Source organism: Pieris napi, chromosome 7, assembly GCF_905475465.1.
Source record: "Pieris napi chromosome 7, ilPieNapi1.2, whole genome shotgun sequence".
Classification (NCBI taxonomy): Eukaryota; Metazoa; Arthropoda; class Insecta; order Lepidoptera; family Pieridae; genus Pieris; species Pieris napi.
In genome coordinates this window covers 3516563-3543708 of record NC_062240.1, presented here as the reverse complement: position 1 = coordinate 3543708, position 27146 = coordinate 3516563, and the positions used below count along the sequence as shown (strand labels likewise).

The following is a 27146-nucleotide window of genomic DNA, read 5'->3' as shown; positions in this document are numbered from 1 at the left end:
ACCAGTTTTGTCACAACCAGAATGATTCCATCCATATTCATAAAAGTCGAAACAGTGTTGTTGTAAAATAGGTAGTGAGTTATAGTCTGTATCACGTCAACTGTCAATGTCATCATACCAAATAAATATAAGTCCAGCCCTGTGATTCTGTAACTCACTTCACGAACTCACACAGCGGTTTTCGCATCGGCGGTCGCTCTCAAATCAGTCGTGAAGCAGTAATTTTATGATTTGCATTCTGATAAGGAGGGAGCTTGTGCTTTATTGTTTATCAGAATGCCAAATCATAAAATGACTGCTTCACGACTGATTTGAGAGAGACCGCCGATGCGAAAACCGCTGTGTGAGTTCGTGAAGTGAGTTACAGAATCGCAGGGCAGGAAGGTTAAAACGTCATTTGTCACTTTATAATTAGACTATCACTCGAAATGATTACTGCGTAATAAGTTCGTTAGAATTAAGATTGCGTAATTTGAAAGGTATTCAACAAAGGCGGCACTTAGTAAGTCGGTAACTTAAACACCGCACTCAGAGTCATTTAGGTGAAATGAAATTGCCAGTAAACACGACATCTAATTCGAAAAGCGGGAGGACTCAAATTTAACGTGACTGAAGTGCCTTTCATAGTCATCGTCTTAACATAATGTCTAGTGTCAAAAAAATTACGATTTTGTCGCTGACCTTGGCATTGACCTCAGATCTCTCTACTCTTGTTCTTGTCTGACACATATCACGTTGCGATGGTTTCTAAACTATGTGTTTCTTTGTCGTACGAGCAAGTAATAATTTCGCAAATATATTATTACACAGCAGGTGATCGAATGTACGAATTCAGGCTTAAATCACCAGGCTTACATTGCGGTTAGTTTTATCTTCACGCCATCCTGAAACTTATTAAAAATATTCTGACTGTAGTATCAGCACAGAATATATAATAACGTGGAAGCGAAGGCAGGACAGAGCGTTAGATTATTTATTTTAAATTGAAAAACACAGCGCATACAACCGTACTTTTTAGAACGAGCGGAAAAATAGATCAACTTAAACGTTCCATGAATATTTATGAAGTGAAATATGGGAAGTCGAAAAAGTTAAGATAAAAGAATATTTTAAAATTCAAAATACTTTTTATTTAAGTAGGCTTTACGAGCACTTGCATCAAAGAGATACTACTGTCGAGTGACAAGCTTGCCACTTTGTAAAAAAAACTATTACAATATTTTGAAGCAACTTTTTACAAGTATTTTCCTTGTAAATCTCCAGCAAACCTAGACTATTACATATTTCATTGTAACTTAATTTATTTTAATTAAAACGCTTTTTTTCATTAGCGTTATTTAAATAAGGCTTTATACGAAACGTTTAAGGTTTTATTTATAAGGTCTTAATTACTTCATCTAGCCAGGTCGAAAAAGGTACTCATTAAATTTTATATCATATCTCAAAAGAATAAAATATTACTTTTATTTTGTTATTCATTTTTAAAACCTGCCGCAAACATAATACATATTTTTATACCAAAAATCGTGTAAAGTGTTCATAGAGATTGTAGATTACGTATTAAAAAATCAAAAACAAAAAACTTCGAGTTCGTTATGCAATTTGATAAATATTTGATTTGATTATGTTTTAGCCTCTTGATTATTGTTTACTGTCGTATTTTAGCTTTAAAAACACAAGTCTATAGACGTCAAAAGCCAAGATTAAATATATAAAATAATTTACCTCTAGTCTTGGTCTGAAGAAGAAAGCTTTTAAGTTCTCAATTATTTAGAATGTCTGAAAGAACTCTTTGAAAAGCTCGTCAAAGAAATTTATTAAATTAAGCATTACTAAACGCTTAGTTGACTAATTTATATCATGTCATAATATTTAATGAAATAACTGAAAAGTCAGAAGCGGAAATATTCAATTACTCACTGTGAACAAATTCAGTGAGGAAATTGCGCCGACAACTTGGGAGAATTTAATATTCATGCTTCGATTGAAAACAATTTAGAAATAAATAACAACTTAATCTGCCTTCGACGTGGGCTTAGGACAAATCCATTATGTACTCGGTTTTATTTTTTTAAGAAAGCTGCAAATTATTATTTAAAGTCAAAATTACTATAATACTGAGCTAGTTTAGAAATAATAAAATGTAGACACAAAACCATTTCTATGTAAAATATTTAGGCTCTTGTCACAAAGTACTTTTTTTAGTTTTGAAAAGGCGTTCCGAGCTTGTTCTGCTTGTTGATGTTACGTCTTCTCTGTGCTGCTCTACGGCGTAGAATCTTGGACGCTGACAGAGACTATGTCCAAAAAACTGGAAGCGTTTGAGATCTGGGTTTATCGACGTATGCTTAAAATATCTTGGACAGACCGCATACGAAATACAACCGTGCTGGACAGAATGCAGAAGAACAAAGAAGTGCTTATGACGGTTAAGAAAAGGAAACTTGAGTATTTCGGACACATTTTACGTAACTCCAAAAAATATGAGCTCCTTCAACTCATTATACAAGGAAAAGTGGCAGGTAGAAGGAGACCTGGCCGCAGACGCACGTCCTGGTTGAAAAACTTAAGACAATAGTTTGGTCAAAGCACCAAGTCATTGTTTAGAAGCGCGGCATCCAAAATCAAAATAGCCATGATGATCGCCAACCTTCGCAAGGAGATGTCACTATAAGAAGAAGAAGATGTAAAATATACCTATTAATAGCCGCGTATGGAGCTTTTCGTGGACTCTCTTCGACATCCAAAATACAACGTAGATAAATGGATAATTTCATAATAAAAAAGGACATACTAGAAGAAAATGGTGTAGGCTCAGAACAAAAACTTGAAGAATATGATTAAGATATTTAATTATTAATAGGCAATGGTAATCAGCCTTTTGTGTCATACGTCTAACTTTTTGGGTTTGACACAGTTTTCTTACGATGCTTTCCTCTACCGCAAAAGCAAGCTATAATTACGTACATAGAACAGTACATTGCTCCATAACTATAGTACAACGTCAATTTAATAATTTTTTTACAGCAAAATTAGTACTGTGAAATATTTCTTAGAATATTTGCATTGTGGCATCCCTTTGACAAGTAAAAGTCATCAAAGTTACACATACCTTCAAAATTTTCGGCTACACACAGCGATGTTGACTACATGGTATTATTATTTTTATTCCTATCATAAAACCAACAACATAAAGCAGGCATTGTTAATAAAGTATTTTAATAAACTGACATGAAATAACGAAGAATGTTTTATGAGATAAAATCGGCTTTAACTTATCTTTTGTATGGGTGTTTGATGTGTATGTGATAGTCTGAGGATTTTACCTATTAGGAGAGGTTTTTGTGCTATAGCTAACCTCTAATTAATATTTTATTAATCAAGTTAATCATGAGTCAAAAAAAGTTACAAAAATTGATGGAAAAAAACAAAATCGGTTGTCTGTAAGGTCGGTTTACTGACGATACTTGAACTTGACAACGTCATAAGAAAATACTGTTTGTTTGATATATATTTTGTATGTATATAGAGAAGGAGGTAAATGGAAATCACAATTGAATTGATCGATTACAATATAATCGATATAATACGATATATACTTTACATACAATAAATATGTCGAAGGCTGCCGAACGCGGAGGCCGATTGTGCCTCTTTGTCGCTCGTTCCGCGCTCTCGCTTGCACTTCAAGCCTTAAATGGAACGCCTCAGAGCGAGGTAACGCCGCATGCGTCATGTTTTTTCGTGCGTGCAGCCGGCTCCATCGAATTACAAGACGTTGTCACGTCAAAAAAAAAATTCTTGACTTAATCATTTAAAGTCATTATTAATTAATTATAATTTTAATGCAAGATTAACCTATGAGTAAAAGTTATTAAAATTAATATGGCAATTGACAAGTGAGTAAACAGACAAATTAACAGTTCAGTGATATATTAATTGAACCTAGACCTGGAAATTGACCTCAATTGAAACATCGTAGTTAGTTTATGAAATTAACATGACACAATATTATCTAAATTACATATTCATAACGGATAATATTAACATATTTGTAATAAACATCGTTTATCAAAACCTAAACATAACATTTAAAATATACTGTATTAACAATTTTCTTAACCTACGTAATAATAATAAAAATTAATATAAACAAAATTAAAACAAATATAAAAGGTAACGATTAACGCTGTATGCTATGAAATGCAAAACACAGATATATTACTCGTATGTATTTACACATAAAATTACGTACAAAATAGTCCAACATATAATTAAACATAATTCTTTTAGAAAAATAATTATTTCCCGTGTAAGTTTCATTTGTGTGGATTACGGCAATCTAAACGCGAACCAAAATTGCGATATAAACAAAACAATGTTGACATTGCATAAATGAAATGGAGATTCCATTCCATAAAATAACAAGCGTTTAAGTAATCATCCTCTACTGTTTATATAACCTGAAAACAAAGGCGTGGAGTAGATGAAGCAGACTGATATTACGATATGAATAATGTGTATAATTTGAGACGTTTACACTGTTAAACAGCCCTAAAACGCGAGATTATTTGTTAAATTAATTTTGTATTAAAAAGGAAGTATGAATTATGATTAAGTAAATAAAATATTTTTTTTGTAATGAGAAATAAAGTTCTTTAATTAATAAGACCAGTGTTGGCTTGGGCTTCAGCGTGCGACTCTCATCTCTGAGGTCGTAGGTTCGATCCTCGGCTGTGCAAAGGAATTTCTTTCAATGTGCGCATTTAACATTTGCTCGAAGCTCGTGAGGAAACCGACTTGCTTTTGACCCAAAAAGTCGACGGCGTGTGTCAGGCACAGAATGCTATCTATGCCTATTAGATTTACAAATGATCATGAAACAGATACAGAAATCTGAGGCCCAGACCTAAAAAAAAGGTTGTACCGCCACTGATTTATTTTACTTAAACATTAATTAAGATGCTTTGGGTAGAATGGTGAACTTTTCCTCCAACCTAAAAGGAGGATACTCGGACAGTCTAACCGAGGGTCCCAATGGCCTAAGGCCGAGAAGTTGTATATATCCTTAGCGACTGGAATAACTTTGTATGCATGATTCAGGGTCCTCATAGATAGAATGTTGTATGTATTGCTATCATAAACTAAATTTAAAAAACAATACAAATCCCTCCTGTGTCAATTTTATTGCCATATCATGTCATCAAATTTAAGGCAAACTTTTATGGATTTAAAATACCAGTTTCTTCGCCTTAAGAGTCGCATGCCTAACCAAGCCGACAACGCTCATCTAGACTTATATTATAGAGGTAATATTTTATTGCCTGTTTGCTCCAATAGGCTCCAAAATTACTGAACGCATTTGAATAATTCTCTCACGACTAAAATCCTGCATTATCCCTGATGAACATAATACAATGTTTTCAAATAGTTAGGAATGCCAAAACTTCGATAATGTAGCCGAAGCTGTGAAAAAATACCAATCAAATTCCCGGAAACTATTGCCTATATAGTAAAGTGATGTACTACAGTTGTATAGTAAACATAAGTATCTACGTAAATAGAGATATAGATACCATATTCAATCATATTCAGCCGTGCAAAGCCGGGAAGCCGCTAGTAAAGTTTAACCCACACTACTGGATATATTGACAGTCGCGACACGTCACCGCTTTTGTAAGGCCATTAAATTTTGTAGCTTCTAAGGATTTTAATTTCCGTTGCTTTTGCCTTTTATGAAACCGTTTTATCGCTTAGATTTTATAAAGGATGTTTATTATTGTAACAAAGCTTCTTTAAGAGATTTCTAAACGAAAGATAATTATTTAGAATTTGGATTGCCGCAGAGAGTGAAATTAGATTCGCTAATGAAGCTAAGTGTAATTGTTAAGCTTTGTCTGGAAAGGGTGTTTTCATTCCTGAAAATATTAATTTGACAAACAATAAAATTAATTTAAATTATTGTAGTACCTATTTTTGTAGTCACAGGGGGCACACAGGCAGGAGTCTTGTCTGATGTTAATTGATACCGCCGCCCATAGACACTCACATTGCCAGAGGGCTCGCAAGTGCGCTGCCGGCCTTTTATGAATTGGTACGCTCTTTTCTTGAAAGAGATACCTAAGTCGAATTGGTTCAGAAATACATCGGTGGGCAGCTTCCACATAGTGGTGGTGCCCGGTAAAAACTGCCTAAAAAACGCTCAGTTGCGGAACGTCGACGATCATCGTAGTGATACGGGTGCAATTTCGTATTCTACCTCGACGTCCGATGATGAAATTTAGCTGCATCTGAAGAACTCCTCTGATCACTATCCCTCACCTATATTGATGTCTCTTAGAGGCATTCTAACGCAATGAATTATATGGCCACACAGTGGTGGTGTGCGACAAAAACTGCCTTGAAAAATGCTTAGCTGTGCAAAAAATTACCTGGTAGTAAACAATATTACAAAGACTATAAAAAAGTAAATTTTCTTTGCAGGCTTCCTCAACCCTCGGTCAGATGAGTTCCCCCGGTCACCTGCCAACTATGGTATTATGGACCAGATTGCTGCGCTCCATTGGATCAAGGAGAACGTTGCTGTGTTTGGTGGTGATCCCACGAACGTCACACTAATGGGTCATGGGACTGGGGCGGCCTGCGTCCACTTTCTTCTTACTTCATTAGCCGTACCGGAAGGTAAGTCTGTCTTAATAGAAGAGTAATGAGCATTCAAAGCAAGGTTTGAGCAAGCGAAAAACTAGTGGCTTCAGCGTGTGACTCTCATCTCTGAGGCAGTAGGTTCGAATCGCGGCTGTGCAACAACCAAAATCTATGTGTGCATTTCACACTCGCTCGGTAAAGGATATAACCGTGAGGAAAGCGGTGTTAGACCCAAAATGTCGAGAGCGTGTGTCAGGTACAGAAGGCTGATTGCCTATTAGAAAAAACAAATGATCACGTAACAGACACACAAATCTGAGATCCAGGCTTTAAAAGGTGGTAGCGCCAATTAAATTCTTACAAAAATAAATTATTTATATAAATATACAAAAATATTAAAATGATTTTAGTTCCTGTCAATTAAATAAAAAACATTATTAAAGATATTAAATATCTAATATTTCGACTTATTCTCTAAGTCACTTATAAAAACCTAAAAATACGTAGCGCATATTAATATCTATATATAGTTTACGATTTAATTTTTATCAACAAGTCAGAGAGCCAGAGTTATTCCTTGCTTAAAATTTTTAAACAACTAAAAACTAACGAAATGTTTCTATCATATATTTATATTTCTATTAATATTAGGCAAAGTATGTAAATTCAAAATAAAAAAATCGTTTTACTTCGCAACAATCATTATAATAACGGGTTTTAATGCATAATAATTATTATTATATTAATTTGGTTTGTCCATTATATACGTAAGTGAAGTGAAGATTTAGTTACAAATTGCATCTGTTTGTCACTGTCTGGACTTCGTTTGTTTTTGCTCATATATATATTTTATATCTTCCACTAACAAGGAATACTGTCCTACACAAGGGTAAAGTGCCTCATTGTCGACCTTTATTGCGCAATGCCCATTTGAGATGTGAGAATTGTCTCCAAAATTAGTTAATTTTATCAAATTGGTCACGCAATTTATATTAAACATGTAAATCTTCAACAATAAAAAATAAAGAAAGAGTGTGAATTGTATGTATGGTCCACATCACTTAACATCAGATATGCCTTCACCCCAGTTTCCTTCTCAAATCATAATCATATATTCATATAGGTAACACAATGCACACTTATGAACGTCAAAAAATAAATATATATTAAATGCTTCTAATTTTACATTTACTGCCAGAGAAGAACTGGTAATAAACTCTCCGCCACTCTTTTAAGTCGCCAAGTTTTTTTAATAATATGTTTGTAAGGAGCTGCAACCATTACAACATGTTCCTCCACATGACATCTTAAGTAATTAATAATAATAAAATAAATAAAAAACAAAGATTTGTCTTCTATCAGCATGAGGCATGGTGAAATAGGAGCACGTACTTACATTCTCGTGGTAACAACACGCACTTCTGTTCTATTAAAAAATAAAATTTTACCTCTTATCTACAGTATCGATTTGTCTTTTTACTAAACAAATGTGACTGACGGAGTCAAAATATATAAATTAAGTACGTAAAGACTGATTATGTTTTTATCATTTAACCTAAATATGTAAAGCACGTTCTTAAGGAAAAACTAGCCTAAAGTATTCCTAACTTGCTTTGGCTCTTCGCGAAAGTTCCTCGCAAAATACTTGGCTATAATTTTGCGCCGAAATAATTCTGACTCAGCCATGCCACAGATCAGAGGAAGCAGCTATGCATTGTGTATATTTTTAAATAATATTTAGGTGGTTTAACTTTATACGTTTCCTACTAAACCAACTTAGTCACTGTTAATTGATCTGTTCTGATATAATGTTGAAATATGACAAGCCATTTTAGTTCAAGTATTATTTTAGATCGTGTATTTTCAAATATTATTCCTATCTATGAGTGTTGTCACGTGTGTGCTTCTGTACAAGAACAAAGCAATATGTATGTTATAATTTTACCGTATTTCATTATCAAAAGACAATGCGATGGATAGAACAATTACTACCTGTTATCCAACTGCAACTGGCGTAAGCAAGCTGATTTCCATTATCTATGTTACTTTAAGCTTTATATTATTTTGCACGAAGACAGCGTTTATGTCCCGACCTGGTTTAGAATTTCAACGTAAGAGTGCCTTAGGTTATTAATAAATAAACCGGCACAGCGTAAGTTTAGCTCGTCCGAATTGAATAAATAAAACAGTGTGGCCTTAGTAACTCTTTTTATAGATATAGAGTAGCACTATTAGGTTATACTATCTATGCGCACATTTTTTATGGGACTGGATGCAAACAAGTTGGCGGGTGACTTAAAATTAATCTTAATATATATAAATTACTAAGTTAAGTTAACAAGATTGTAATATTTTAATAACAGATTGAATTTTTTACTAATGGAGGTATTTTCTAATAAATTTATATTGAAGTCGCCACATACAATAATATACTTATTGTTCTTAAGACTAACTTTACACAATATGTCCTCCAACTTTTCTTCAAAAAAATCGTAAGATGCAAACTCGTCGTCTGTAAACACTTAAAATAATGCAATTCTCAATCTCTACACAGGCTACTTCCAAAGAGTGTTTTACAGACAGACACACGATGTCATTACGCTCTTTATACTTTAAATTTTTATTAACAATATTCAAAGAGCCCCCATGAATCTCCGACAATCTTTTAAAGTTATAACAAGACAAATACATGCAATTATAAGTATATATCTTCACAATAATGAAGAATATTAATATTTCTCGATCGCTATTGAGTTTGTTTTAAATATTTTCGTTAAGTTTTTTTTTATTATTTGAAAAATATTAATCTTACCGCTTCATTTGTCTCTGTCATCGAAATTATTCAGTTTAGCGATTCAAGCGTAAATTATAACAAAGCGATTGAATAGAGCCCCATAAAAATGTTTACTCAAAAATTTTTTAGACAGGTAATTTTAAGGCAATTCTGGAACCAAAGTATGATAGGATACGCCAAGAACTTGGCATTGGTATCTTTAAACGTTATGTATGAATACTTATGCACTTTTTTATAATTATTGAAGAAATCCTAAACGTGTGATTTTTTTTTCATCGACAGCACTTATTCTTTTTCGTGTTATATTAATATGTTCCTATAAAAGATAAAATCTATGTACAATAGAATCATTATAATAAAATAAGTTCAAACTAGTATGATACATATGGTATATGAAAAGTATTTTTATTATTATTTTTTCAAATAATTTTCCGATAACTTTACAATCTACACATGAATATTCAAGCTGTAGATCGTTGATGAATTCATTTTTAATGTTTTTAGTTACGCCGTTTGCATATTATCTTCGTAGAAAGAGCTTTTTTACTTTTAAAAAGGCTTTATGTAGAAAACATTTTCAAAATAAAATTTTCTTATATTTCCTTTACATCACTATTCGCTGTTCATGTATTTGTAAGATTAGGTTTTAAGTTTTTAGTTTGTTATTAATATTTATTTTTGTATTACTTTAGATTAAGGATTCTGCACTTCTCGCACGCATCATGTTTCTTTTTTTTTAGTTTTTCTCTTAACTAGGGTTGCCTGGAAGAGATCGCCTATTAGCGATAAGGCCGCCCGTTGCATCCCTTATAATTTTTATGTATTGTGTTTCTTTTATTTGCAACGAAGTGTAAATAAAAAAAATAGCATATAAGTTATTATTATAGGATCCTTAATGGAAACCATTTCTTATTGAAATGAGGATTTGAGTTAAAAAAACATTGGCAGGTATATTTTTGGCTAAGTATATAATATGCTTGTGGTCAATTCACCAGTCTTTTAGTCTATGGCCACGAGCCACGAGGCAAAAGCAAAAAATAGAAAATTATGTGAATTGCCTTGGGAGATCCCTCTGATATATAAAATTCTCGTGTCGCGGTGTTTGTGGTTAAATTCCTCCGAACCGGCTTGACCGATTCTCATGAAATTTTGTAAGCATATTGGATATATCTGAGAATCGGACAACATCTATTTTTCATCACCCTAAATGTTAAGGGTAGTCCACCCCTAGATTTTTTATTTTTATTTTTAGAAATTTTATTCTGTTTTTATTTTTTTATGAAACAGCATTAAAAAATACATACAACCCCTAACTTTCACCTCTCTACGATCAACCCCTATTTTTTGTTATAAATGATATACATGGCAAAACGACGTTTGCCCGGTCAGCTAGTATAAATATATTTCCTTACACAACGAGGGCCAACGGGTTAGTCTCACCTGATGTGAAACCATTACCCATGGAAACTAACGATGCCAGAGAGCTCACTCTTTTCGTAAATAGTCATTCCACATAGCGGTGGTGCGCGGATACCTTAATAACGCTCTGTTGCGAAATCCGTCGTTCATGTGATATGTGTGAATTTCAAATATTGCCTCGACGACCGATGATGAAATTCACCTGGAGGCATTAATCCGAACAACTCCTCTGAACACACTCGATGGTAAATGTGGTAGAAGATGATTTTTTTATATATGTATATATATGTCTTTGTATTTTTATGGAGTATAAAAAAAAAAATTTTACTGTCTTACATAGGGCAAACTAAACGCAATATGTCCAGCAGACTTAAAGAACACATTGCGGACATAAAACATAGACGACACACAAAATCAGCAGTCTGTGAACACATACTAGATAGGCTTAATCACTACATACGCTTTGACCAACCGAAAGTACTTGCGAAAGAAACAAGATTCTTCCCAAGATTGGTACGCGAAGCCATTGAATTCAAAAAACACCCCAATTTCAATAGAGAAGGCGGCCTAAAATTGTCAAACACTTGGGATCCAATAATATCCAAATTAAAATCTCAAGATAAACAATCCGCGAAAATAGAGGACACCGTGAGCCATTTCTGCCAAAACCTTCCATCTTTTAGTCGATACCAACTCCGGAGAAAAGATAATACTGGCAACACTGGTGGCTGGTCGTAAAAAAAACGATCTCTAGATTTAAATTTAGTAAAATTAATAAAAGTGTACTAATTAAGTTAAATAAGTGTAATATCGTTTAAAATAAGTATTGTGTATTACATGTAGTAATTGTACAGTGTTTTTTTTGTCGCGAGAGCTTCGCAAAACAAGAAACTTAAACCGGCTGTCAACTTAACGCCTCAACGACGACGGATTTCAAAAAACCTCATAACCCGGGGAGTATTCTGTTCTTTTAATGTTATTATAGTTAATATTTACATCTTACATAACATCACAAAATACTGCTCAGGCATCTGAGCCACGTCCATCACACATTGGCACGGTTTTATGTCTCCTTTTACTTGACAACTGGTGGAAGTAAAATCGAAGACGAAAACATTCGCCGAGACAATTACTTAATACTACATAATTACTGCACAAAATAGGCTCATTAAGTGTTCCATGTTAATGAAATACTTAACTTGTAATGTAAATTTAGCTTTTATTGTAGCTTAAAACTTAGTACTTAATAACAACCAAAGCAGTGTTTTAACATTTTGTTCTTGCACTGTTATTTAGCTGCAAACCTTTCACACATTCCAGGTCACTAACATTAAGGAAAATGATGACCCGCAGAGTTACTATCAAGGAGATGGAAACAAAACTGAGAGCTACTTTGAAGGAGCTTGAAGTTTCTAAAGCTTTATGCGAACAGTTGCTCCAGGAGAGGGACGACAGTGAGGTGGAAGTGAAAAATGTTGTTGACAAGAACACCTTCCTCAAAAATGAGTTAGCTAAGCTACACATTGAGCACATGGACTTAGCTGACCAACACAATCAACTGAAAATCCAAGTGTCAACACTTCAAGAGTGCAGTGACACTCATGAACTGGCTTTGAACCGTATTTCAGAACTTGAACAAGAATTGTGTGATGCCCATAGGGCCCTTTCTCTCTCAGAATCTGTCAAGTTTAGCAAGCAGGTTTCTAAAACCAATAGCCTATTTAATGAGTTGGTAGTCAGTACGTCAAAACCAGTGTGTGAGCCGGCTGTAACAATAGATTTGACTGGTGATGACACCTTACCATTGTGTCCTATAGTTATGAGTCATAACAAATTAAAAAAATATATTAAAATTAAAAAAACTATTAAACGGTCACAGAGAACAATAAAAAAACATAATCTCTTAAAATTAAATCTTTCCCTTAGAAAAGACCGGGTAGTTTTATCAAATAAATTAAATACTTGTATTGTCCAGCTAGAGGAATGTAGGGAAAAGTATGATATTGATACTCAGCTTCTCCAACATGATTTACTATACAAGGAGGACTTGCTGAAGAATATTTATGAGAAATATGAGATATCACAACAACAACTGAGTGAGCGCCTGCTTGAAGCTGGGGAGCTGCTGGACTTGGTGAAATGCAATGCTGAGATGTATGAGTCGCTGACCAACAATCTCTCAAGCACCAGTGCGAGCCATCCGCCACCTCCTCAGCTCAATCTTGACTTATCTCCTCCGGTGCTAGCTCTTACAGCAAAGGCCGGTGTTGATACACAGAAAAATAAAACCATTTTCTTTTGTGATGAAATAGGTTCAGGCTTTGGAAAAATCCTACATAATTACCTTAGCCATAGTTTTACCAATCATAGTTACCATAACATAAGTTTTAAACAAATAATTAAACAAATTAAAAATTCAAACCTGGACAATTATTCTGCTTTAGTTTTATTACTAGGTAACAGCATTGGTATTACCAAAAAGGACATAGTGGATGGTGTCAGCACCTTATTAAAATTAAACATAGGAAAGCTGATGTTATGTGCTTTTCCCTACTCTGATACTCTGTCAGAGGTTGAAAATAATCATATTTTTAAATTGAATAATACTATTCACATGTTGACATGTCGTCATAGTGACAAATTATTATATTTTGACACTAATAAGTTTGTTAGTGGTTCTAAGTTAACTCAGAGAACTTTATCTCTGTCTTTGGAATGTAGACGGTTGATTGCTATGTTAATAGCATACAATATTAACAAGGTTATAGCTAATATAACAAATTCTAGGATTAGTGACGAGACTGTGTTGCCTAGTTACACTAACAACACAGTGATTGATAATATATCTTTATGTTGTACGAAGGAGGGTCCACCTATAATACCAACATACTTGGAGGCCAATACCAGTCAGATAGAGTATACTCTTCCTGCTGGAACACATACCTTAGGTTATTCTACAACTGTAGAGGTCACTCCGGATAGTACTTTAAACTAGGCTGTAAGACAACAGAAGTTAACCGTTTAAATAATCAATTATTATTTGTGGATAATAAAAAGGTAGCTTCTGGCAATTTAACATGTTTTAATAAACCAAAAGGAAAGCAACATACTTTAAGATTATTTCATCAGAATATTCAAGGTTGCTCTTCCAAATTACTGGAAATAGAAATGTTTTTAGAAAAAACCAAGTTCGATATTATTTGTTTAACTGAACATTGGTTAAATGGTCATCAGATAATGTCTATTAATTATGAAAATTATTGTGTAGTTAGCTATTTCAGCCGGAAGTGTATGATACACGGTGGATCATTAATATTAATCAAAAATTCTGTTAAATCTAAAGAAAGGAAAGACATTATCAGATTGTCAGTTGAACATTCTATAGAATTGTCCTGTGTCGAGCTTGATAAGCATGTTGTAGTATGTGTTTACAGACCTCCGGGCTATCAGAATCTATCTGTATTTGATTCTGTAATGGAAGATGTGTTAAAAAAACTTAGTACTAGTAGTAAATCAATCATCATAAGTGGTGATTTTAATATTAACTTATTAGAAACAAACTCAAATAGTATCAGATTAATAAGTCTTTTTAAATCATTTAATCTGTCTAATGTTTTTATGGAACCAACTAGAGTGACAGCTTCTTCTGCCACTTGTATAGATAATATTTTTTGTAATTGTGATTACTTACATAAAGAAATTGTTAATAAATTGCCTTCTGATCACAGTGGACAAACAATAACGTTTTGTGCCTACATACCTGTACAAAAAATTCAAATAAGGTATAGGCCAATTACATGTAAAAATTTAGAGAAATTAAATAATACCTTGACCAGTAAATTGTGTGTTCAAAACTTTAATAATATTTGGGACCCTAATGAGTTCTATGCGGAGTTTTTTACCTTGTTAAAATCGCAATTTAATGACATTGTTCCACCAAAGACAAAAAGTATTTACACCAAGTTCTTATTTAGTGATTGGGCGACTCCAGGTATTCGTAAGAGCAGGGATAAACTTTTTGAACTGTATGGCCTAAGGCAACATGTAAAAAATACAAACTTTCATCAGCATGTTGCGAAATATTCAAAAACTTTTAAAAGTGTGTGCAAAATTGCTAAAGCACTGTATATTAGTAATAAAATAAAATCAGCGGATGACAAAATAAAAACTACCTGGCAAATAATAAATAATGAAACAGGTAGAAAAAAACAGCGTAATACTGAATTTAACTTAGAGACTGCACATGGCCCAATAAACTCAAATGCAGAAATAGCTCAGGAATTTGAAAACTTTTTTATCAATATTCCCTTTAAAACTACCGAAGCTTTAAGTTCATCATCCGCACTTTCTTTTGCGTTACTTACGAAGAATGTAAGGGCATGCCCTACGGAGTTTCGATTTCAATATACAAACCCCCAGGCTGTTATAAAAGCTTTTAAAGATCTTAAAATTAAATCTACAGAAGATCTTTGGGGATTGTCTGTAAAAGTCTGTAGTTCTATCATCGAAACTATTGCGCCTTATTTAGCTTTCATATTTAACACCAGCATAGACCAAGGAGTGTTTCCGGATCTCATGAAACACAGTAAAGTAGTTCCGTTGTTCAAATCCGGTGATAGTAAAGAACCCAATAATTATAGACCTGTGTCAATTCTGCCAGCTCTCAGTAAGGTGTTTGAAAAGTTAATGCTCAATCAAATGTTATGTCACTTTAATAAAAACTCCATCTTTCATGAACAACAGTACGGTTTCACCAAAGGGCGTTGTACAACTGACGCCGGTGTCTCCCTAATCAAGAACATTTTTAACGCTTGGGAGGAAGCACAAGATGCCATTGGAATCTTTTGCGACCTTTCGAAGGCGTTCGATTGCGTAGACCATGAGACTCTTCTGCTGAAACTTAATCACTACGGGATTAAGAACAAAGCTCTGGACTTACTAAGATCTTACTTGAAAAACAGACAGGTTAAAGTTCAGGTTAACGGCATAAACTCGTTAGGGTCTGAAATTACAATGGGCGTTCCTCAAGGTTCAATATTGGGTCCATTCCTCTTTTTAGTATACATAAATGATTTACCCCAATTAGTTCAGAATAAACCGAAGATGGTGTTATTTGCAGATGACACATCATTGATTTTTAAAGTAGATCGACGGTCACAAAATCGTGACGACGTGAATAACTCTATTCTTCGGGTCCAAAATTGGTTTACGGTAAACAATTTGGCACTGAATGATAAAAAAACTAAATGTATTAGATTTACGTTGCCAAATGTTAAAAGTAAGGAATGTGACATAATGTTGAATGAAGGAAAACTGGAATTTATTAATCAAACGGTTTTCCTAGGCATCACGCTAGACGAGAAGTTACAATGGGGACCTCATATCACATCTCTTGCGGGGCGGCTGAGCTCAGCCGTTTATGCGGTTAGAAAGATAAGATATTTAACCAATGTAGAAACTGCGCGTTTGGTCTATTTTAGCTACTTTCACAGCATAATGTCTTACGGCATTTTACTGTGGGGTCGGGCTGCTGACATAGAATCCATTTTTATTTTGCAAAAGAGAGCGGTCAGAGCCATTTATAATCTACGTCGTTGCGAATCTCTCAGGGAACTATTTAAAAAGATTAATATTATGACAGTACCTTGCCAATTCATTTATGAAAATATTATGTATGTAAGAAAGAATCTACATCTTTTTTGTAAAATAAATGAAAGACATAATTTTAGTACTAGAAATAAAGATAAAATAGCTCAACCATCTTTCAGATTAGCCAAAGTTCAAAATTCATTTATGGGGTACTGTGTGAAATGTTACAATAAAATACCTTGTGACATTTTAAAACTAAATGAACGAAAATTTAAATGTTTTATTAAAAGTACACTTTGTAAACAAGCATATTACAAATTAGATGATTATATTCAAGATAAGAATGCTTGGAAACATGCTGGTCCTGCTCCATAGGACAATCCTATGATTGGCTCTATAGCCTGGACAAAATCAAATTGGTTGCTGATTTTTTGCTTTAATGCTACAAATGTAATTATTATTATTATTATTTTTTTTTGTATCTCACACACTGTTTTGTTGTGTTTTTTTTTTTTTATTTTATATTTTTATTACTCTTGAATGTTAATATTCTACGGTTTCGATATTTGTAAATATGTGAGGAACATGTATACTAACTTTTTTAGTATAGTAGTTTATTCTAAGAGTACCTACATTGTCTTCACATATAATTATTTAACAAATGTAACAAAATATTGTAAACCTATTTTAAAAGAGTAAGTGTGGAGTTTCTTGCCCATTCTTCTCCACACGAAACTACCTTTTGGAAGGGGCAACTAGAATCATCTTTATATTTTATTTTTTTTGACGTTCAAAAGTGCCATTTTAGATGGTCTAATTGAAATAAACGATTTGACTTTGACTTTGACTTTGACAAATACAGATATTACAACTTTTTCTACAGCTGTGATACTTTTTGACATTCAACACCTTTTGTCATCAGTCACCGTGACCACGCCGTAAAACGAAACGTCGGTTAAATTTAAAATTATGAAAAATAATTGTAAATACATAACTTTAATCCGGTAAAAATTTGTTTTATTAATAAATATGTGAAAGTTATCTTAAAAGTCAATACTATATAAAAAAATATTATAATACATAATTGTGTATATATATCATACATAAATGTGAAACTTTTCGTTAAATGGATTCAATGCACTAAAAGTAAATGATCGGAACTTATAAACTTTTCCATAATATTTTATTCATCCAATCTCAGCTAAGCCTATCTCATAATCCGCCATGAATATGCAAACTATACCTCACTTTTTCTGACCCAGTTGCGATCGAATGTAACAGAAATTCTGCAATTGCAATTTCCACTTTGCGATGCCTTCAAATTTACAATTCCTCTTTGTAAATTAAGGACGCTTCGTGGAGATGTTTTGTGTTCGCGCTGTATCGATGCTCGAAATTATTCATTTTTGCACGAATGCATCGAGCGCATGAATTTCAGTCAAAACATGAATTTCGTCCGTAATTGTATTAGCGAAATAAAGGTAAAATATTTTTCTAATCATTCACAAGTTAAAAGAAAACCGCATGATGATTTTACGAGTAGTTCCGTTTGTACATTAATTTATTGGGTTTATTTGGATTTATAAGTTCTTTTTACAAAGTCTTTTAAACAAAACACGATCACATATGAACTAAGCAGACCAGCCTCCTACTGCTATTCTCCCATTTCTTACACATAATTTATTCTCAATTTAAACGGCCAGTAATGGTTACAAACCGTTTCTCAATAGTAAATTGATAAAAGTCCCTCTTTTCTATAACGACACATATAAGTACAATTAAAACACATTTCTACAAGAATACATATTCTCTATCAAACAGAATCACTATATAATGTATAAAAAAATAAATCAGTGGCACTACAACCTCTTTAGGTCTGGGCCTCAGATTTCTGAATCTGTTTTATGATCATTTTTCAATCTAATAGGCAAGTAGTTGATCAGCCTCCAGTGCCTGACGCACGCCGTCGACTTTTTGGGTCTAAGACATGTCGGTTTCTTCACGATGTTTTCCTTCACCGTTCGAGCGAATGTTAAATGCGGGGTAGAACCTACTACTGGCCACTAGGCCAACACTGCTCTCTGTATATATAATGTATAATTTATTTTAAAAGTCAAACTGTATTATATCCGCCTAGACACATCTTGACTTCAACTCTTTTCTTTGAGTACACAATACACACACACAAGTATGAAAAATATAAATTTTTAAAATTCCTAACTTTTGTCATAATGGTATTATGAGGTGAAGTATGGGTACGGAACGAAAAGGGCACTCAACTATTCCGGCAAGAATACTTGCTGACTCTTCGGTTCGTCGCAAATATTTCTGCACTCCAAACTATTATGTTTTAAGATGTTTAATGTGGGTTTATTTCAAACTATATAGTGCTTTCGATTTAAAGATATTTAGCAAAGACAAAATTACGCACTAACTACGGGTCCTGTGAAAATCAGTGTTGGTGGTGGATCTTAAAGTTGATTTAGTCCCAATTTTGGTTAAAGTAATTGTATTTTTGTATATTGCTTCAAATAGTCAAATAAATATACAATAGTACCATAAAACTTCTTTTTGTAGATTTTGTTAAGCATTGTTCGCGTGACCTGCACTGTATATGTGTAAATGGGTCACATTTCTCTAGAAGTGTGATATTTTTTAAATAAATATTCAGCAAATCAAAATTAAATAAAACAATTAAATAAATTCAAAAAATTCAAATTCAAAATCCTTTTATTGCCAACCTTAAATACCATTACTTTAGCTGTGTTAGTATTTGGTTTTCTTAATTTATTGTTAGTGTTATAGTTGAAATATTAAATAAATAATTGTTTCTTTAGTTGGGTACCCGGTTACCTCCTCAATATTTTGCCATCTGTGTAGGTTCTGGGCGTCATGTATATCATCTCTCCATCTCATAACGGTATGACCTCTGTTCCGTCGGCCGTCTCTGACCGTCTCTCTAAAACAATTATAGTTGGTGTATTGTTGTGTCTCCAGAAATCAAATGTAAGGATATTCGGGTTAGTCCAACCTTTTATCTATTAAGATAGACGGGCCCGACTAAGACAGATAAATGTGTACTGGTTTCAAAATTTCTAAGGAAGAATTTAACGATGTATAGACGCGCATGTAGTACTCGTCCGTACGGTGAATGAAAACATCGTGAAGAACCGCCACGCCTTAGTACAGCACAAATTAACGGCATGTATCAGGCAGAAGGCTGGACACCTACTTTCCTATTAAGAAAAATAAATCATGAAAAGACAATGAAATTTGTGGCCAAGACCTGGAGAGATTGTAGTGCCCAATGTATGTGAATAACTTTTAATTGAAAACAAAGTACGAGGTATATAAACCATAGTATATGCGCCTCATACATTTAGCTTAATGCGTAAAATCTGACAAAGCTGACCAATACAAAACAAATGAACTATATTGCAGGCTGCCAATACCATTCGCGATTGACGGATATGAATTCATTGACAATATGAAAATAAATCTTTGAATATAAGCTGTTCATTTACGAACGTTTACTATGAGCTTCAAATATAAAATACCTCCTATATAACTGTTTAATTTAATATATTTCAGTACACAAGAAATGCAAAAACAAGATGTACTAACGTTGCAAAATATTCACAAACTAACTACACATATTTAACGCTTTCCTATATTAAAAACATATTATTTAGGATATATCGTATTTGACAGTTATCTTGTTATAGTATCTAAGATGATTGTCTAATGTGTCTTATTTTTTTCAGTTCTTTTATCAATAAAACTTTTCACTTGTTTCTGGAATTCAACATTTATATTACAAAATGATTTATTTAATGTTTAAAAAAGCGAGTTTCTCGATCGCCCGTTAGTAAAATACCTATTTTTTGCATTCGATAATAAAACTGTGATTCACGTCAGCCGCAGAGCAAACTTTTTTAATTATTATATGTAAAACTGGCGCGCTGAGTTTAATATTCTGTGGACTTATTTTTATAGTTACTTGGACAAACTATAAAAATACAAACTTTACTCATTATTTGTGGGATAAAAATGTTTCTATTTAAAAACCTAATTTAGTTTTACAAATATAAATTACCTAATTTATAAAATTCTTGGTTATACTTAAGTACGACCAGGTTCACGAAAATATATAATATTTGAAATTTGAAAAAAATCACAACACGTTTTTATAAGGACATAATACAGATAAATCGGATAATACTTTGCTATCTTAAAATATAAAAAAATATTTTCTAATAGGCAAGTAGGTGATCAGCCTTCTTTGCCTGACGCACTCCGCCGACTTTTGGGTCTAAGGCAAGCTGGTGTCCTCACGATGTTTTCCTTCACCGTTCGAGCGAATGTTAAATGCACACATAGAAAGAAAATCCTTTGTTCCACAGCCGGGAATCGAACCTACGACCTCAGGGATGAGGGTCGCACGCTGAAGCCACTAGGCTAACACAGCTCTGTCTTTTAAAGAAGCCTGAATAAAACCTGTCTTAAATATACGGAGATAAAGATGGTCTTCTTAGTAATATTTACAGCTAAGTAAGGGGCTTAACCGCAATCGTATTAAGAAGCGCACTTCAGCTCGCACTCTAAGCTCTTAACCTTCAAGTTCTAAAACGTATCAATTAGGACGCCATTTTGATCGCTAATCACTCCCTACATAGTAAAATATATTTCAAGGTCAAACTATACACGAACGTGACCTCTGTGACTTATTTAGTGATAGTAATAAGACCGATTCGTATGAGCCTGTGTTGTATTGTATCACAGACCTAATGGCATCATAGCACAGATATATCTATTAAAGAGTACAGTGATTTTTACTAGAGAATGCAATTATTATATTTAAGTAGTAACCTATTTACCTAATATAGATATTTCATAACAAATATCATTTTCAATTAGCGAAAAAAAAATCTCTCAAAAATTTCTTCCGAAAATTTTATTTATTTATTTATTAGTAAATTTACAGCTAACACACATATTATAAAACAAATTACTTAGACAATATACTAAGCAAAAACAGATTACATAGATAAACAATATATATGAAACAGAAAACATAAGTACCTAAGGCAAAAAAAAAAAAGTAAACTGAAATTTAACATTAAACAAACTTCAATTAATACTTAATATTTCAAAGAAAAACCTTGATTGTTACATCTAAACAAAGTGAAAGTCTTCCCGCCTCTTCAAATATTTCTTCTCTTTGGTGTATAATTAGAATTGCTATACCGATGCGCTAAGCAAGGTCTAAAGTCCTTGAGCCGTCTCTTTGAATCTTATAATAATAATAAATTGTTTATTCAGCATAACAGTGGTTTATACGATGATTATATAATTGTGTACTATGTGCTGGAACTACTTGGTTCAAGAGGAGGCCCAGGACTGAAGTCATGTATTGTTGTCACTTATTATTTTAATTTAAGACTATAATGATTGCACCCAAGTCACTTCAATAATATAAATACGCATTTTGTTTGCTTTATGATAAAAATTAACATATAAGGTGCCACTTTAGGCCGTAAACATCATGACAATGTTGAATTTATTTTCATTTTATAGACAATTTTACGTAATCACTCGATTATATTTTAAAAGCAGTTTTTTAAATAAGTAGAATAATTAAGCAATTATATTTTGATGAGATGCAATCTGCTTTTGCAATATTTATTGCGTGCATATTATGATATAAATGGAATAAAAAAAATGTGTGCGTGTACACACGTATGAAGTGAAACTTCTTTATAACCATATTTTTTGAAAAATGATCTACTACATATATGCATCATGCAACTTTACAGAAATTGGTTATATAAAGTTAAATTAGATAAAGTTTAACAAAAGGCTTTTTATTATCATAGACATGAATACAAATACAATTATTTCATTTTAACTTATTACTGTACTACTATGTAGTACTAAGATTATTACAGAATTTCATTAATTGTAATAGAATTATTAGTATTACTATCATTGTTATCGTAATTATATATTTTTGTTACTAATGGCTTCGAATCTCTTCGGATCAACCGTGGTAGGGACAAGAAAAAGATGGCGCGTAACCGAAAAATGTGACAAATGTGTGTAAATTTTTTTCCAACGCCGATAAAGAAGTTTGACTTCAAAAAGCAACATGGCGCGTAACCTGGTACAAAATTTCTCCCATACGTCGATAAAGAAGTTTCACTTCAAAAGATGGCGCGTAACGGAAAAATGTGACGCGTAACGAAAAAATGTTACACTAAATTTTTTTCCAACCCCGATAAAGAAGTTTCACTTCAAAAATATTTAGTTCATAAAGAGATTAAATGAAAACAAGACAATATACTATATATTGTCTTGTTTTAATTACACAATTATTCACTATCTTTAACGCAATGTACAGTTTTGACCAGGCTGTAATATTCGTTAAAGCGGAATGTTTTAACAATGGGCTAGGTGATTTTTCAAATTGTTCAAACAAAAATTTAAAAAAGAACGCAGCTGTCGTTGTAGTCTTTTCGTTAGGAAATAAATACAACAAAGGTTTTAAATATTTAATACAAAAAAGGGTTTACACGTTTTATCCTTGTGTTGCTTTTATGATGTACCGACTTCATTTGGAGTTATATCTCTGTGGCCATGGCGTGGAAGTACGATTTTAAATACCTAGATGTCTGAACGTCACTCCCACGTAACACTTGTAATCAAAATTCGCCATTAGTGGTATTTTGTATATGTTTTTGACGTGACAATGTCTTATAATTCGATGGAGCCGGCTGCACGCACGAAATAACATGACGCATGCAGCGTTACCTCTCTCTGAGGCGTTCCATTTAAGGCTTGAAGTGCAAGCGATATCGCGGAACGAGCAACAAAGAGGCACAATCTACCTCCGCGTTCGGCAGCGTCCGTTCGTTTAAAAAATTTACATAATTGTATAAATTATGCGTACAAATAAATGTATTTTATATTACAGTATTATGACCTTGTCACGTTCAACTATCGTCAGTAAACCGACTTTACAGACAACCGATTTTTTTATAATTATATATGAAAAAAAAAAAAAAATAAAAAATAAAATATGTTTATTATGGAACGTAAGATACATGTATCACTTATTCCACGTCATTAAATTTGAAGGCATCCCTACTCATCGGCAAAGAAGACAGAGGGTGTAGGCCGAGAGAAAAAGCCGGCGTAAAAAACTCTCGGTACTCTTTTAAAACAGCAAATCATCAAACAAAACTTATTTATAACAAATATCGCAAATTAATTAGAAGTAGCCTGTCTAGCACTAGTCCCAGGCCCTTTTATCAATTAGATAATCGTTGACTTTATAGTAAGCCTTTTTACACAGCTTTTCTTTAATACATTTCTTAAATTTATTGAAAGGCAGTGATAAAAGAGCTTCTGGGATTTTATTAAAGAAGAGTATCCCTTTCCCCAAAAAAGAATTACTAACTTTAGATAGTCTAGTACGGGGAAATTGCAGCCTGCGTTTGTTCCGTGTATTAACATTGTGCGTATGTTCTATTCTAGTAAACTTATCACTATTTTTGTATACATACATAATATTTTCATAAATATATTGCGAGGGAAAGGTAAGTATATTAATTTCCTTGAATTTATCTCTAAGAGATTCCCTACATTTTAAATTATAGATTGCACGAATAGCCCTCTTCTGCAGGATGAAAATAGTTTCGACATCAGCAGCATGACCCCATAATAATAAGCCATAAGTCATTAAGCTATGAAAGTAACTAAAATAAACAAGTCTAGCTGTATCGACATCAGTTAGAGAGCGAATTTTTTTAACCGCGTAGGCTGCAGAACTAAGTCTCTTCGCCAATCCGTTAATATGAGGGGACCACTGAAGTTTTGAATCCATGGTGATTCCGAGAAATACAGTTGTATGTACTGCATACAAAGCAAAATCTAAGTTAAAACAAAAAAGTCGTATACAAAACTTACAATACTTAATCTCTGTGTGGTAAAGAAAAGAATCAACACACTGACCTCAATAGCAAAGACAAAAGAGAAACTATTTCAAAAAGGTTTCTGGAAAGTATATTATATTGAAACTAGAACTCTTAACAAAAATTCATGGCACGAGCCATCTAAGCGAGTGAAGGAAATCCGTTCCGAAAGAAACTTGTGCCCTAGCTGCCATGAAGATGTGCTAAATGAGAGCTCGGAAGATTGTTTTGAGTTCTTGGAGTATATAAGAGTTTTACTTTTAATAGTTTTCTCCATGTCGAATATTTTTTGTTCTGATGTAGTTTTTGTATTAAAATAATATTTTTGTTTAGAGTGGCTTTCAACCACGAGATGTGAGTTTCTTATTTGGCTGTGCATAGATCCCCCCGTCGATTTATTTATAAAATAAAAAAATATCATGTTTTTCAACTTGGTTTTTAAGTGATCATTACAAACAAAAAATTACTGTGACCAAACAATAACACTTAACAATGACGACTCATTGGTCTAGTGGTTAGTACCCCTGACTGCGAATCCATGGGTCCCGGGTTCGATCCCCGGTTGAGACATCGATGTGATGAGCATTTGGTGTTGTGCTTAGTTCTTGGGTGTTTAAATATGTATTTATATATCTATCTATAATATGTATGTATATCCGTTGCCAAGTACCCATAACACAAGCTTCACCAGCTTAGCATGGGACTAGGTCAACTGGTGTGAATTGTCTTTAAAAAAAAAAAACACATGAAAATATATTGCTTGTTTCAGGTCTCTTGTTCCACAGAGCTGTTTTGATGTCAGGGTCTGGTCTAAGCCCCTGGTCACTGGTCGCTGATCCCAATAAATACGCAGCACTTGTTGCTTCACATGCTAACTGTTCACCCGGTAAGAAATCTGATTAATTTAGCAGATTTTAATATTTTCAGTACCTAACACAAATGAGCGATTATTTTTTTTTTTTAGTATTAATTAATTTAAGTACCTACTTAAGAGACTGGATAAAACTTACATAAGACTCTGCCATGGTTTATTATTATTTTGTTATAAATATAATCAAGACTGCCAGAGTCTAGGTAAATAAATTATACATCTGGATTCGCCTTTGTCACATAGAATCTCTCTATAATTTAAAATATTATTATGCCATAATATTATTAAAAAAAAAAGTTTTTACACTCTGCTATGAATGTACCTAGAAATAAAATCCAAAATATTTCCCGAATTACTACACATTTACTGTACATATACCCAACATATACAATTTTTTTTTATTAAACACCCAATAGAATAATATTTTTCTTTTTACAATTTAATTTATTATAAATTGTATGCGGACTTATAAATTAAATTATGAGAAGAGTTTCTATGTGGAAAGTTCATTCCAGAACAACCAAAATCCTAAACTTGTATATTTTACAGATCTGACACCGCCAGCGCTTCTACGTTGCTTACGAGAGCGTCCATTGGAGACACTATTGTCAGCACCAGTCAAGGCACCAGACTTTTCCTATGCTTTTGGACCCAGTGTTGATGGAGTTGTGATCGGTAAGTTAAGATGAATCTTCTTGCTTTGTAAATATTAAATTCCATAAAAGACAAATATTAAAGTCAAAGTACGCTTGTGCTTTATTTGACGTTATTTCTTTTAGAGACGGTAAAAATTGCGTTCCCAAAGGTAAGGAGACGATGAAAAGAATGAATTCTAACAAAACTTTAAATGTTATACCTTTTTACATAATTTAAAATTAATGTAAATTAAATAAAAATGTACATTTGACAGCTTACTGATTTCGTTTAAAGACGGTACAGATTGCGTCCCAAAAGTAAAAGGAGATTGATGAATAGGAAAACTTAAACAAATGTACAAAATTGATACAAAACTTTTGTGTAATGTAAATTAAATAAAAAGGAACATTTAACATCTTACTGATTTAGTTTAGAGACGGAACAAATTGCGTTCCAAAAGTAAAAGGAGATCGATGATTAGGAAAACTTAAAACAATATTGCAAATGTAATGCCTTGTTACAAAATTTGTGTAATGTAAATTAAATAAACAAAAACAAAATCAAAAATCAGTCCTTTATATGTAAATCATCTATACATTTTCGAATTAAAAGTACTGAATTAACAATCTTGAAAACAGTTGAATAATTCAGAATGTACATTTTCGCGTAGTGCAGTAGCTGTCACAGCAAGTTGCAACTATCGGGGAGCGATGCGAAAATCATTACAAATTCTCAACGAGTCTCAAAGTTTGAACAAAAACATTCCAATAAAATAAAACAAATAAATCTTATACATTATCTTTATATCCTAATTAATCGTGAATTGCAATTTTAAGATATGGCTATGATTGTGACACATGCACTTTTAAACATTAATTTTAATTACGTTAATTTTACCAACAGTTATTTTTCTCTACGTAGAATTGCCTGTTACCTCAAAAAGATTGTTTGTTAGCTATTTATTAGTCGTCCGTTGCTTTTCTAATAATTTATGTTACCTTAATATTCTTAATGCAACGAAGTCATAATACAATACATAAATATATTACGTGTATGTTCTGGATTAAATTTTTCTTCATCTTCAAAAAAAGAGCGTCTTTAATTTTAAAACGACAGCAACACACACGCGTAATAGTGTCATTTATATATCACATAAAATGAGGCGTCCTATTAAATTATACATGCCTCCACTATATAATAAATTGGATTTATCATATTA

General features: G+C 32.9%; 2 protein-coding genes across 3 annotated transcripts in view; both read left to right on the top strand.

The window, feature by feature from the left end:
- LOC125051376 (neuroligin-4, X-linked) overlaps window positions 1-27146 on the top strand; it is an 85084-nt gene that overhangs the window by 42742 nt on the left and 15196 nt on the right. For both annotated transcript variants that reach the window (XM_047651643.1, XM_047651641.1), the window contains exons 4-6: window positions 6484-6681; window positions 25190-25306; window positions 25841-25966. In XM_047651643.1, the coding sequence (XP_047507599.1) occupies window positions 6484-6681; window positions 25190-25306; window positions 25841-25966 (441 nt within the window). The remainder of the gene's footprint in view (window positions 1-6483; window positions 6682-25189; window positions 25307-25840; window positions 25967-27146) is intronic.
- Window positions 11570-16949, top strand: LOC125051377. The gene is made up of 2 exons (XM_047651644.1): window positions 11570-13524; window positions 16812-16949. The coding sequence occupies exons 1-2, from the start codon at window positions 12198-12200 to the stop codon at window positions 16820-16822; spliced, it is 1338 nt and encodes a 445-aa protein (XP_047507600.1). The 5' UTR covers window positions 11570-12197; the 3' UTR covers window positions 16823-16949.

Excerpts from the sequence above, each read along its gene's own strand:
- LOC125051377 (XM_047651644.1), top strand. The coding sequence starts at position 12,198 with ATGATGACCCGCAGAGTTACTATCAAGGAGATGGAAACAAAACTGAGA.